Source organism: Taurulus bubalis, assembly GCF_910589615.1.
Source record: "Taurulus bubalis genome assembly, chromosome: 3".
In the NCBI taxonomy this organism is placed as follows: domain Eukaryota; kingdom Metazoa; phylum Chordata; class Actinopteri; order Perciformes; family Cottidae; genus Taurulus; species Taurulus bubalis.
Window position 1 is genome coordinate 37,997,678 of NC_136591.1, and position 15,000 is coordinate 38,012,677.

Here is a 15,000-nt window from a genome sequence, read left to right on the forward strand (position 1 = left end):
GAGCGTATGTCTTTATGAATATTAGAAACCTCAAAAATCCCTTCCCAAATGACCGGCTATAGCCAAACAAATAATAACACAACGGTAATGACAAACAGAATTATAAATCAGTATAACACATGAGGTTTTTTGTAAATTCTTGGCTTCTGTTATAAACATACATACATGCACACATTTTTCCAAAAATGTTCGGACTAAAGGATGGAAAGAAGAAAGTAAATCATCCAGACTAACAGTCAGAGTTACAGGTTTAGACATGTTGAAATCTGGGATTAGAGGTTTATTCACACCCACAGATTTCTTCACATACCTCCATGCGACAAGTCATCAGAACAATAAAACCTTACAGTTGGAAAGATTGTTTTCCGTCCAGATAGTTTGGCTCGGGATCGGCTGAAATCTGGAGCTCTTTTTAAGCCGAGTTTTTGTTGAACTGTTCATTTTTAAAAACTCTAATTTCGGTATCTCTCTGTCTCCAGCCCTCCTTTAGGTTCCTCCACTTCTCTTGAAACCGACTACAACGACAACCCTCTCCCCTCCGCCACCTCCTCCTCCTCTTCCTCTTCCTCCTCTCCTTCCCTCCTCCCCAACGGCCTCCCACCTCCATCCTCCGGTTTTAGGACAGCCCCTTGGACGGCTGCCTTCTTGACATCCTCTCCGGATGCCAGCGTGACCTCTGACCTCCAGAGACGACCCGTCCGACCTCGCTGTCACCCCTCCCCTCATCCCAGGAAGCACTCCCTGGACTTCCACCTGCGGCCCGTGGCGATACCTCTCGGTAATGACAGACACTTCGCCGTGCATCCGAATGCCCCCTCGTACACCACCAGCGGTTACCAGATCCCTCGCCCGGCGTCCACCACGCAACCCCTCCGCCGGCCCTCCTCCACCCCCAGCGTGGACTCCCTGACCCCGGCGGAGCCCCAGGCCTCGACCGCCGCTCCCCCGCCACGCCCGCCCAAGCCCCAGGCCGCCGCGGCCCCGGGAGAGGGCTCGGCGGTGGGCACGTGGTCCGCAACGCTCCCCCGGTCCTCTTCGGAGCAAGAGAGGAGGGACGGCTGCGTGGAGGGAGGAGGTCTGCCGAGGAGCAACACCATCACCGCGCCGGGGCGCACGCCAACAGGTGAGGAGAGAAACGGCTGTGGTCGAAGGTCTTGTTTTCAAGGAGTGCTTTTGAGGAATGTGCTTGGTCACGTTATTGCGAGGTGGAATTTTGACACTTTTTTTGTTCGGATGAAAGAAAGGAGATTTAATGTGTTCATTTGTGAATGTCAGAGGGTCGTCCCTTTGTGGTCAATTGTGTCTCTTTATGTTCTCGTTGTGTCTCTTTGTGGTCGATTGTTTCTTTTTGTGGTCAGTTGTGTCTCTTTATGTTCTCGTTGTGTCTCTTTGTGGTCGATTGTTTCTTTTTGTGGTCAGTTGTGTCTCTTTATGTTCTCGTTGTGTCTCTTTGTGGTTGTTTTCGTGTCTTTGGGTCTGCACCCCTTTCAGTAATCTATTCAGAGCTCAGAGATCTGAGTCCTCAATCTCTTCGTTTTAAGTAAACCAGCCTCCAAATCAGTGTGGCAGTTGTTCGGCCTTTAGGGGCAGAAGACCACAAATACGCGTACATTTGATCACATTCTGGCTCACTACATTAGCATTATCGTTTGGAGTCATGATTGCTTCCACCTGACGAATTGAATTTCCCATATTCACTCTTGTTTTGACTATTTGGGTGTCCACTTACTCCTGACAAAAATATCTGGTTATTCAGCTCACAGACGAAAAAGCCTTTCGGTGTCTGTCGGGCGAATCAGTATTGTGGAAATAAAGAGAGTTTTAAACCTCAGAGGAGATCAATAGCTTTATTGTGCAGAGCTGGCAGGGTTGATGGATTATAGCCTCAAGGCTGAAACTATTTGTGCCGGTTTGCACCATGATTTGATTGGAATTAGTTTCATTAATCAGACGAGACCTTTGACCCAAAAGAGCACAAAGAGTTGTTGTCAGATTCAAGCCTGGTGAGTAAACAATTTTCATAATTCTCCAAAGTTCCTTAATGGTGCTTCAGAGCTAATTCAAGACAACATGCCTGGACTTGATGATTTGTGCACAGATTTGGCCTTTGTTGGTGTCATCTACATTCAGATCTGGTCAAGCTCTGTTTGCTCTCTGTCAACACAAGTCTTCACGCTCCTCTGCCAATAAGTTACATGTGAAGTTTACAATGCAAGAGGGGCCAATGCACAGTACAAGTATACAGAGAATTTAAAAGACTAGTTTGACGCTTCTGGAAATAAACGTAAAAACAGGCCAGCCTCTCCTTTTACATTTAGTTTGTCCAAATCAAATTAACAAGACATAACATATTTAGTGGGTTTTTAAACCGTGGACAGGGTCAGACCAGCTGCATCCCCCTGTTTCCAGTCTTTATGCTAAGCTAAGCTAACCTCCTGGCTCCAGCGGAGATTGGTATCAAACTTCTCATTTAACTCTAAGCAATGTAAGAGTTAAATCCCAAAATGTCAATGGTTTTGAACAAAGTGCTTCCGGTGGTTTACGTATACGTTTGTATCCTCTGTGTTTCAGGTTGTGAGTCTTTTCACATCCCTCGGTCTCTGTCCGACAGAGCGAGCATGTTTGACTTCAGCGAGAGCTTCAACAGCTACTTCGTGAGTTAAATCTTAAAGAGAAAATACAATAAATTAACATATTTAATGTGTTTTTTCTGATCATTTTATATCTGTATCAAACTCTTCGTCTCTCTTTCCCTCTCTCAGTTTAATAAAGGCTTGTTACCTCTGGGTAGCGTTTGCTCTGAAGATGATGATGTGGACGAAAACTATGTTCCCATGAGCGCCGCCACCACGGAGCCTCCCGTTGCACCAAGGTCAGTCAGAAGATACGCCATATGATAAAGTCGTGTTCCTAATATGTTTCTTTTGAGATGTATTTATTCATATACATGAATAGTGAGCGTGAGACATGATTGTCCACCGTAAATGACACAGCCAGGCGAGTCTGTCTTAATGTCTGTGGACCTAAATGGACTCCTTTTGGACAAACTTCGATCCAATGCCTTTCGCGATACCCTTGATTAAAGCTGGACATCGTCTCGTCTCTTCTTGGATACCAGGACGGCAAACTAGAATAATCCGTCACTCATGAACAAGACACTGAGATACTTGATCTTGGGGACGGGACTCACTCCCAACCCGGGCGACGCAATCCCCCGAGCATCAGACTTGGAGGTACCGACTCTCATCAGGACGGCTTCACACTCGGCTGCAAAACCGTCCCAGTGAGGGCTGAAGTTCACAGGTTTGATGCCAACAGAATCACATCATCTGCAAAGAGCATGAGACGCAATCTTCAGGGTCCGCGAACTGGACTCTGTCCTTGAGATCCAAGGGGCCACCCTCAGTGGAGGCCAACACCCACAAACCCATGGAACCCTCTCAGAGTCATGGACGCCATTATTTATCGCACTCGATGTGAAAAACACCGCCCAATGTCTAACTACTTCTTCTTCTCTTGTTCCAGGGTGCCTCCACATCCTCCCTCTGACCCGATCCAGGAGACCAACTACATCCCCATGACCCCCATGACCCCTTCCCTTCCCATTCATCCCAACCCGGCCACAGGCGACCTGGCCTCCCTCGGGAGACAAGTCCCCCCGCCCGCCCACTTGGGTTTTCGTGGTTCCCCCCTGACTCCCGCGGTCCCCCTCAACACCGCGAACACTTCCGACGGACAGGAAGTGGAGGCGATGCCCCCTCCGATCCACCGCAACCTGAAGCCACAACGCAGAGGTGAGTTGGAGTTTATCAGGGATATTTCATGTTTAATCCCTTTGTATACACGTCAGGACTGAGACATCATAACACCATATTATACAATACATCAAGGAAAGAAAATAACTAAAACTTCCACTCAAACATAATTTCAACAGCTACAATCTGCCGAACACAAACAAGGAGTCGTCTCTTTGCGTCTTGATCATTGCTGTAGTTTGCACAAACATTTGAATGTAGATTCTGCACATAAACAGAAGCCTCCCCGTAGATTTAGTTGATATATTGGTTGATGCTTTCTGCCGTCTGACGCTCTGAATCCCTGCAGGAGTTGCGGTCGGTCAGCCGGCAGAGAGAACGGACGTCCAGACGGCTGCAGAGTCGACGCACAAAAAAAGAGGTACGAGCTACAAGTCTGTGATTTCTGTTCCTGAAATGGTTTCCTTCTCCCCCAGTGTTTCTTTCTCTGTTTGTCACTTCTCGTCTCTCTTGTTACCCTTCAACCTCCTTTTAAGTTTGAATTATTTACCTGCTCGCACTTTGCTCAACGAGGCTGCGTGACAGCCACTTTAAATATTAGTAAAGGTGGACATTTTTGGGAGGTCTTTCTGCAACACTGCTGCTTCGTTGTTAAAAAGCTTTTTTTGTTTTCATACATAAAAAAGCCCAGTTAGCGTTTTTTATTTTTCATTTTACACTTTCTGTTGGCTGGAATATGCAATATTCTCTTATCTCAAAATGCAGCACATACCAGTGTTTACAGAGTAAATATGTATGTCATGCTTACAGGCTTTAACGTCTGTTCTCACTGAGATGATCACTGTTCGTTTTTGGGCATAAAACATTCTCAGTTAATTGTGCTTCTGAAAGTAGTAAACAAATCTCTCTCTCTCTCTCTCTCTCTCTCTCTCTCTCTCTCTCTCTCTCTCTCTCTCTCTCTCTTCCTCCCAGTGAAACCAGCTCCTCTGGACATCACTCCAATGCAGCAGGACTGGCAGGAAGTCCCGCCCCCCGTACGCTCGCCTGTCACTCGAACCTTCACGCGGGAGTAAGTGTGTGCATGTTTGTGTGTGTGATGTTTTTTTATTGCAGTGTCGGCAGGAAGAAAAACAAACACGTGAATATTTAAACGTCTCCTACAGAACCAGAGAGAGAAATATGACACGTGAATATCTGAGCAGTCATATTCAGCTGTGTTGCTCTCTGCTGCCCCCCTGTGGTGCTACAGTTATGTAAAGTTATCACTACCAACCAGAGTGTAAAGGTGTGGTAATAAAAGTAGAAGTAATGCAAATTAAAGCAGAAACAGTAGCAGCTACACTGAGGAAAGATATAGTGCTGGTGTTATTAATTAATTATATAAAAGTATTATCTATATCTTATAATGACCATATGAATTTGGTAATATATTTTTCTCATTCTTACTATTGTATTATTTTAGTGTTGCAGATCATGGACCAATCTGACTGTTATTGTCTTGATTCATTGATTCATTTTGTTGCATTTATTAAATTAAAACCTAGTTTAAAAAAAATACCCCATTACAATGTATTTGTCTTTAAATGTCTTCTATTTCTCCAAAACTCAAAAAATTACTATATGTGAATACTATGATGCGAACACAACCAAATAATTGGTTAAAGTAGTTTAACATTTTCTGTTGATCAACTAGACCAATCATTGAAATGTCGTCAACAGGGTTTGGCAAACTGCCACAAACTTTTTTCCGGGAAATAAAAGAGGAAATGATTCATCAATAATACAGTTGTTGTAATATCAGCTGCATAATGTGCTCATGTTAATCATTGTGTGTCAGTCCGGCCAGTTGTCGGTCGGTCAGGCCGACCTCTGCTCACAGCTCGTCTCCGTCCTCCGACTCCGAAGACACCGATGACAGCTACGTCGCCATGACGACAACCACCTCCGGCCTCAGTTTCAGCACCGGGGAGGCGGTAAGAAAAAAACACTCCACTGTACTTACTTTCTTTTTTCTCCTCCTATTTTCCTTCCATCATTGCTGTCTTTGCTCTCCTTCCTTCCTTCGTGTGTGTGTGTGTGTGTGTGTGTGTGTGTGTGTGTGTGTGTGTACAGTCTCTGAGGCTCATGCTGCACCGGGCCTCAGAGGGCGGAGTCAGCAGCCCGATGCTACGGCGAGTCATAGGCGACAAACAGGTGGAGTACCTGGACCTGGACCTCCACACCTGGCGAACACCAACAAGACAGGTGACACCACTCTCTGTGTTTTATATATATATGTATATATATATATATATTTATCTACATATAGAGATATATATATATATATATATATAAATAAATATACATATTTGTTTATATATTACAAAATACACATATATATAAATGTATATTAAAATATATATACATATAGATATATATATATTAAAAAAATGTATACATATAGATTTACATATATAAAAAAAATTATATATGAATATATATATATATATATACAGAGGTAGATATTGTACAGCCCTGTTGGCATGTAAAATGTTCCTGTTATCATTTTACAATAATTGGTTCTTACAGGAAAAAAAGTTTAGCCATCATATCATGTCAACGCTTTGTTAAAGTATTAAATATCAATATGTATGATACATTTAGATTTTTTTTTAAATTATATTGTTAAGTTTTGGTTTTACATCTGTACCATAACCAGAAACGCTGCACAGCAGAAGGGGGAGGCGGCGGCGAGCAGGCCGGAGCAGGCAAGGAGCGTGCACGGGGCGAGCGTGCACGTGTGGACTACGTGGTGGTGGACCCCAAGAGAACCAAGGCCCTGAGGAGCACCAGAGAAGCATGGCATGATGGGAGGATGTCCACGGAGAAGGAGAAATGCTGAAGCAAACTCCTTACTGCTCATTTCTTTACATCCCCAAATCACAGTTTGATGTCTGCAGTCATTTGACAACAAAAACAGAAAGATATGTCAGGAGGACATCTGTATTGTGTGATGGACAACAATATATAGACAACAAGGAAGTTTAGTTTTTTGCTGCTACAATGAAATATGTTGAAGATTAACAATCATTCGTCTGACATTTTTAAATGTGTCCGCTGTGCAGGGAGCTTTTGTTCATAGAAATACATTTAAAGAATGTGACAATACATTTATCCAAAGCTTCTTCATCAACATATTTTCGGTCGCTTTAGCTTCACTTCCTCTGAGAATCTGAGGTTCTTTGAGATTTTATTTAATTAACCACATTTCTCCCTCCAGAGCATTATTACCTCGAAGAAGTGTTGTAGAAATAAGAACTTAGGTCAAAGGTTTGATACCACTTTAAAAAAAAAAAAATGGCAGTGAAGCACAGTGAATCCACCGGCATCAAATGAAGCACCAGCTACTTCTCTGAATTATTGATTCTGTAAAAACAGTGATGACTGTCCAGCTGTGACTAAATGAATAAACACTACACATCAGTACTTTGGGCTTCTGTTGTGACTTTATTGATGCATGAAAACAGCTCGGCTTCCACATGCAAATGTAAACACCTACAGCTGCCAAGTACAAGTCAGTACTGTGCAAACATGTCAGGTCTGTGAATGCAGAACCAATGGAACAAGATTTTTAAACTTTCCTTTTCGACGCTCTCTTGGTAGTGTTGGTGAGACCTTTAAGTCATCTCAGTTCCAAGATCTCCCTTTTTTAACAAAAAGGCAATAACAGTAAAGACGAGGCAAAATATGAAATGCCACTGCATGCCAGAGTATATTTAGGAGTTGTTAAATATAATGGCATGTTTAAAATGAAGCTGAAGTAAAGTAGCACCCTGTTCAAAGGGGCGACACTCGAGAAAAAGCAATGTGCATGATGACATTGCACTTGTTTTTGTGCGTGAGCCAAAACATGAATTGAAACTAGCATTACCCAAATCCCAGCCTCCAAATACTATAACTTTATCACTTTAACTGGTGCAATAAAAATACATTGTAAATACTTTTTATTCCGTCTGTATATATAATATTGCTATTGTGGATAATAAAGGAGTATCTTAGTGTATCTCTTATCTACCTGCTGTGTCTGCCACAGACATACAAAAGTACCAAAAAAACCAGCCGTGCTAGTGGCTCCTCAGTAACGCTGACATCATCACGCTGACATCATCACGCTGACATTCTCACGCTGACATTGCGCAACAACAATTGCAACCAATTCCGTCGATGTCAGTATGTAAAAAGGTCAGGAGGTCACAAAATTCAGTGGAAACCATGAATGTCTGGACCAAAATTGCATGGCGTTCCATCAAATAGACTTATTTACAGTTCCATCAAAGTGGTGGAGTGCAAGTGACATGAAGGGAAATCAGTTTATGACTCAATTAAATGGAAGCGTCACCTCCTGTCAATCTGCGACGCCGTGTGTGTTTATTTACTTCACTGTTTACTGTGCCAGTGTTTTGCTGTTAAGCAACCGTATCTAAGGGAGGCGGGGTTATATATATATATATATATATATATATATATATATATATATGGTCCTTCCGTCCTCTGATTTGAAACCTGCATGAAGTTCCTGGTGTTGCAGTTATTCATTTGTTCTTTAACTTCTCTGACAATTGGTTTTGTCCATGCAGGCGCTGGAGCTCTCATCTTTCCATTTCAGGTGGGTACTGCACTAACAGACGGAACCTTTTAGACAAGGAGCTTTAACCTTTTAAGCCCCAAGGCATTTTTTAAGATTCAGCTCGAAATAGCATACCCAAACTAAAAAGGGTGTATCTCTGCAACCACAAGGGCTATTTGAATAATTTTGGTGTTATAATAAAGGCAACCCTTGTGAGCTTTTGGTTAGATGTGTAAATATTAGTATATGTGTTGCTGGCTAAGAGTAAATAAAGATTGAAACACAGAACAAATAGAAGTTCCAGGTCCGCCTATAGATGATTATCTCCTTGAAATGATGCTTCATTACGCCTGAATCTCTCCCACATCATAGCACAATATGTGAACAGTCTCTCTGCAATGTTTTCACTTGAAAAAGTGAAGCAGAACAAAGTCAGATTGGGTAAAGTACAGAGAGAATTCAGGCGAGAATGCAAAATTAGCATTTCGGCACATTTGAGCATATTTTTACACATCTGTGACATTTGAATTTTTTCATGTAGCAAACCTTATATTTCACTTGTATATAACTTATGATGTTCAATAAACTTGTATTAGTGGGGATTTACTGAGGGAACTGCATTTTTTCTTATATTTGCTATTTTCTCAATTTTTTTTCAAAATTTGCTGACTCAGCGATTTATTTTATTTATTTAAATAAATAATTATTATTTTTTTTTTTTTTTTTTTTTTTTTGTTTAATTTGATGTGTAGCATCAATATATTTGTTCATGATTATTGTAATGTTTTGCAATTTAATGATATGGTGCAGTTTGAACCTGAGAAGCACACCAACACTTTTTAAAAAAAATATTCCCTTTTACACAATTAAAAACCCAAAAGTGCATCTTAAGGACATGAGGTAATACAACACGCATAATATTTTTATAACTTCAGCCTTTTTTAACAGGCTCCGTGTTTTCATGCACAAACAGGGAATAAAAAAGTCGGTAATGAAGCTTAACTATCACAAATAGTCCCACGTGTAAAGTGTTGTGGACGCAGCATTGAGGAGTGTGAATAGATTGCACTCCGCTGCATAAAAAATATCCTTCAAAATAAAAGCACATAACAAATCCCCTTCAAAATAAAAGCCCATGCAAAGGTCCGCGATTCACTGAAAACGGGTCCGCGAAGCCACATAAAATGACGTGGCGGGCCGGATTCGAGTTTGACACCAGTGATTTAGAGGCTCCTAAACACACACACACACACACACACACACACACACACACACACACACACACACACACACGCACTGATATTCTCCTTGACCTATTTATTTATATTCCTCCATCTGGATCCACTTTGAATACACCCAACACATTAGTGTAATAGATGTGTCATTAACATCGTGGATCCACTAATTGTTGAGAGAAGAGCTAAGTAGCCGCACGTGTTACGTCATTATTATTGTTGTCGTCTGACCTGATCTGGTAAGTAAGTTCTCCTCGGGTGTTATTTCATTCTGATTCTTTAAGCTGCTGCAAAAAGCAGAGAAGCCGGTTGGAGCCCCTCCCCCTCCGACCGAAAGTCTCACTCACAGGTGATAGAAAAGTACAGACTTCCTCTTGATCTTAAATGCTGCCACAACAATGGAATATTCCACACTAGTGAAATAGTCCATTGCTGTGGAATATTCCACACACTACAACACTGTTGTGGTATAAAAAAATATAAATGCACATAATTAATTCCATCCATTATCTGAACCGCTTATCCTATTCATGGTCGCGGGGCGCTGGAGCCGATCCCAGCTGTCATTGGGCAAAGGCTGGGTTCAGTATATGGATGGATTGTTACGCTTTACGCAGTTAATTCGCATCACTAATTTTAAACAATGCTGGATATTTGCTTGCCCTGACACAAAATTATTCAAAATCTTGCATTCTGCGTATGTTGTACATCATCATATGCATGTCATTATGATTGAACACCATGTGCGTAAGAATAAATGTGAGTGCATATACGGTTCATTATTCTTCGACCACATTAGAGTTAAGTACGGCAGCATACCTGTACCCTGACTTCAGGAAACCACCTTACAGTAGGGTTGTACCTGCACAAATGTGGGCGTCACTCTGATTACATCAGACAATAGGGAGGAGTCTTCTTTTTTCTTCTTTTTTACTCACTGTAAAATGGTTAGAGGTGCATAGGAACAGATCAGAGTTGTGAAGGAAAAGCACAAGCAAGATAGCGGCTATAGATATAGATAGAAGGTGAACTCCAACTGAGAACATGTGGGTGCTGAAACTGCAAAGACTTTACGTTGTGGAATGCACTTTGTTGCTTAAACTCTTGTCTTCTTTCCCAGGGTGAAGATGTTCTGCAGGATCCTGATGCTCATCGGCTTCGCCTCCTTTGTCCATGGTGAGTTGACGCCTTCACTTTATTTTATGGAAAAGAAAAAAGGGTACAAATCAGCCTCATCTTTTTTTTCCTGACTCACAAAACTTAAGACACTATTGTTGTGTTTTCTTGTCATTTGCAACCTTTGAAAAATCGATATACTAAAATGAAGAAATGGTGACTTTAATACAGGCTGGCTGCAGTATTTTTAACCAGACAACACCCAGACGGATCGCTTTGGCATTTTGAAGACACATTCGTGGTCCCCTGAGGGTGAACCGTAATGCTTTTTTTGGTGATCCTCTGACTTTTCCTGTTGCGCCACTTTGTGGTTCACATTTGTGAGGGTTTTTTTGTTCTTGTTGTGATTGCCTTGAAATGTACTTCAATTGCCTTGGGGAACTTGTAATAAAAAAAAAAATGGCGGCAATTTAACTTTCCATCTAGCGCCATCATCAGGTAGAACTGTGAATTTGTTTTTGTTTGTGACCAAAGACCTGGGAAACGTTTAACTTTCACTTCAGCCTGAAATCAGATGCAGGATTCCGTTGCGTCTTCGTCATCATCGGCTTACTTGTAACTCATGTTTCCCGTGACTCAGAGGTGTGGCATGTTCAGCTGTTTTGTGGCCCTGCATGGCGTGACTCATGTCTTACTACAGAAGTATAGCAAGAGCATGGGTTCACCTCTTCCCTCCTCTCAGGGACGTCTGAGCCTCACCACGTGGCTCTGAGGTGTCGGGCAGAGGAGGGCGGCAACATCACGGTGGAGTGGAGCTTCTCGTCCAGAGCCGACATCTCCGTCTCCTCGCTGAAGATCCACTGCGTGTCGGTGCCGGAGCTGAAGGTTTTCTTCCATCGGGACCGCAGCGTTGACGAGTCTCTGCACGAGCAGTTTGCAGGACGGGTGCAGTGTGACCAAGACGCTCTCAGGACGGGACGCGTCCGGCTGCAGCTGTCCAGAGTCCGGACCGACGACTCGGGCCTGTACCTCTGTAGGATGTCCACGGGGTCTGGCAGGAAGGTGAAGCTGTTCTCTCTCCACGTCTCTGGTGAGTTTGGACAAGGTGCATCTCTTGTATCGGCTCATCTATGCAGCAGTCTGACTACGTGTGAAAACACTCGGACATCAGTTGATACAATAGCAACATCGGTCCATCGGAAAGTCCTTAAAGTGTTGGATTTCTGGAAGCATGCGGGTGTATGGTGGCTCTTTGTTAGTGTGGCGTCCAGCTACTAAACACAATCTTGATAAGAGATTTAACTTTGATAAAAGCCAGATTGTTTACGCAAAGAAGCAGCCTTTATCTGCCTCTGACGTAGATTATGATATATTTCCTGTTTGTCCAGCAGACCTTCTTGAAAACCTTTTAAATACTTTCATTTTTTAGAGGGCTCGGTGTAACGGCCCAATAACCCAAAGACCCAAAAGCACAACTCAGGAAGGCAGAGGTACGGAATATGATTCGTTTACTTAACAGGTAACTACAGGTTACACACAGGAAATGCTGGAGAGCAAGGTTCAAAACACAAGACGATCTGGCAGAGGACACATGCAAGTGAGGGGACCTAAATAGTGAGCTAATGAGGGAACGGGCTGCAGGTGAGATGGGCGTGAGGCCAGGTGACGGTGATGAGTGGTAATCAGGTGTGAGTGGCAGGCTCTGGAATGACAGGACAGTTAGTATACAGACAGGCAGACAGGATGAAAATAACATCAAGAAAGTGTGGCGCTGAACCGTGACAGAATCCCCCCTCTAAGGGACGGCTCCTGACGTCCCAAAGCCATCGCCACGAAGAAGATCTGAGGGAGGACTAATACTCCTCCGACATCTCCGCCCTCTCCTCATCGGCGGGTGGATTGTCCTGGTCGGAGGACGGCTCCTCCTCGATGCCTGACTCTGCCGACGGAAGAGAGGGAGCAGAGTTCGGCTGGGTAGCCCCCGTGGGCACAGGCCCCTTGGAGGGCTGGTCAGGGTGGCTGCAGTGAAACTCTCTTATGAGAGGGGCATCCAGAATGTGTCGGGCCGGGACCCAGCATCTCTCCTCTGGGCCGTAGCCCTCCCAGTCTACCAGGTATTGTAACCCTCTCCCACGACGGCGGGAACGAAGTAAGCGACGCACCGTGTAGGTAAGACCTCCATCGATGAACCGCGGTGGCGGTGGAGGCTGTACTGCAGGAACCAGTGGACACTCCCGAACCGGCTTGACTCTGGAGATGTGGAATGACGGATGGACCCGCATGGCCCGGGGCAGCTTGAGCCTCACCGCTGCAGGATTGATGACCTTCAGGACCTCGAATGGTCCGATGAACCTGGGTGCCAACTTCTTTGCCTCCACTCGCAAGGGTAGGTCCCTGGTCGACAGCCACACCTTCTGACCAACCTGGTAGGTGGGAGCCTTGGAGCGGCGCCGGTTGGCCGCTGCGGAGTACCGGTTGTCTGAGCTGAGGAGCGCAACTCTGGCCTTGGCCCAGGTACGGTGGCAGCGGCGGATGAAAGCCTGGACCGAGGGGCAGGAAACCTCCTTCTCCAAGGCCGAGAACAATGGAGGTTGAAACCCGTAGGCACACTGGAACGGGGACATTCCAGTGGCGGAGCTGGTCAAGGTGTTGTGAGCATACTCCACCCACAGGAGCTGCTGGGACCAGGATGCTGGAGTTTCGGAGACCAAGCACCGTAGAGCTGTCTCCATCTCCTGGTTCTTGCGCTCCGTCTGGCCATTAGACTGTGGGTGGAATCCCGATGACAGGCTGGCTGTGGCCCCGATTAGCGTGCAGAACTCCCTCCAGAAGACTGACGTGAACTGAGGACCCCGGTCGGAGACTACATCCGTGGGAAGCCCGTGAAGCCGGAAGACATGCAGCAGAACCAGCTCAGCAGTCTCCTTGGCCGAGGGGAGCTTGGGCAGGGGGACAAAGTGGGCCATCTTGCTGAACCAATCTACCACCGTTAGGATGGTGGTGTGCTTGTTGGACAGCGGGAGACCGGTCACAAAGTTCAGGGAGATGTGAGACCAGGGCCGATGCGGCACAGACAGACAGAGATTGCAGGAAACCAGCGGGAGCCTGGTGGGAAGGTTTGTGCCGGTTGCAGACAGGGCAGGCGTTGACGAATTCCCGGGTGTCCTTCTCCAGAGTAGCCCACCAGAACCTCTGCTGCAAAGCATCCCTAGTACGCTGGCTCCCAGGATGGCACGTGAGCTTGGAGCTATGCGCCCACTGGAGGACCTCGGACCTCAGGGTCTGGGGAACGAACAGGCGGTCAGGGGGACAGGAGCTCGGCCCGGGCTGGGCCTCCAGGGCAGCCTTGACTCGCTCCTCTACCTCCCAGGTGATAGAGGCAACCAGAACAGGGGCAGACAGGATCTTGTCAGTGCAAGGGGTGGAATCCCCCTTGTCCACAAACTGACGTGACAGGGCGTCCGGCTTGACGTTACGGGTTCCGGGCCGGTAACAGAGGGAAAAGTTAAACCGGGTAAAAAACAGAGACCATCTGGCTTGCCGAGAGTTCAGTCTCTTAGCGGACTGAATGTACTCAAGGTTCTTGTGATCAGTCCAACACAGAAATGGCAGACTGGTCCCCTCAAGCCAGTGACGCCACTCCTCAAGGGCCAGCTTAACGGCAAGCAGCTCTCGGTTCCCCACGTCATAGTTGCGCTCTGCCGGTGAGAGCCGCCTGGAAAAGAAGGCGCATGGGTGGAGCTTCTGGTCGCTGGCAGACCGCTGGGACAGGATGGCCCCCACCCCTACATCGGAGGCGTCCACCTCCACCACGAACTGTCTCTCTGGGTCGGGGACTTGCAGGATGGGGGCCGACGTAAACCGGGCCTTCAGGTTCTGGAAGGCCTCCTCAGCCGAAGGTGACCACCGAAACTGCACTTTAGATGAGGTAAGTGCCGTGAGTGGGGCAGCCACGGTGCTATAGCTGCGGATAAACCGCCGATAGAAATTGGCGAATCCCAGGAATCGTTGCAGCTGCTTACGCGAGTCAGGGATGGGCCAGATCGTAATGTAACGGCCCAATAACCCAAAGACCCAAAAGCACAACTCAGGAAGGCAGAGGTACGGAATATGATTCGTTTACTTAACAGGTAACTACAGGTTACACACAGGAAATGCTGGAGAGCAAGGTTCAAAACACAAGACGATCTGGCAGAGGACACATGCAAGTGAGGGGACCTAAATAGTGAGCTAATGAGGGAACGGGCTGCAGGTGAGATGGGCGTGAGGCCAGGTGACGGTGATGAGT

The 15,000-nt window shown here is 45.5% G+C and overlaps 1 protein-coding gene across 1 annotated transcript in view; it reads left to right on the forward strand.

Annotated features, from left to right (window-relative positions):
- LOC306733675 (GRB2-associated-binding protein 1-like) overlaps positions 1 to 7,202 on the forward strand; it is a 16,168-nt gene extending 8,966 nt beyond the window's left edge. Inside the window, exons 5-13 of the mRNA XM_079214954.1 lie at positions 480 to 1,123; positions 2,572 to 2,654; positions 2,763 to 2,872; positions 3,526 to 3,794; positions 4,105 to 4,176; positions 4,728 to 4,824; positions 5,593 to 5,728; positions 5,868 to 5,999; positions 6,454 to 7,202. Of these exons, the coding sequence (XP_079071080.1) occupies positions 480 to 1,123; positions 2,572 to 2,654; positions 2,763 to 2,872; positions 3,526 to 3,794; positions 4,105 to 4,176; positions 4,728 to 4,824; positions 5,593 to 5,728; positions 5,868 to 5,999; positions 6,454 to 6,636 (1,726 nt within the window). The 3' untranslated portion in view covers positions 6,637 to 7,202. The remainder of the gene's footprint in view (positions 1 to 479; positions 1,124 to 2,571; positions 2,655 to 2,762; positions 2,873 to 3,525; positions 3,795 to 4,104; positions 4,177 to 4,727; positions 4,825 to 5,592; positions 5,729 to 5,867; positions 6,000 to 6,453) is intronic.
- The last annotated feature ends 7,798 nt before the right edge of the window (positions 7,203 to 15,000 follow it).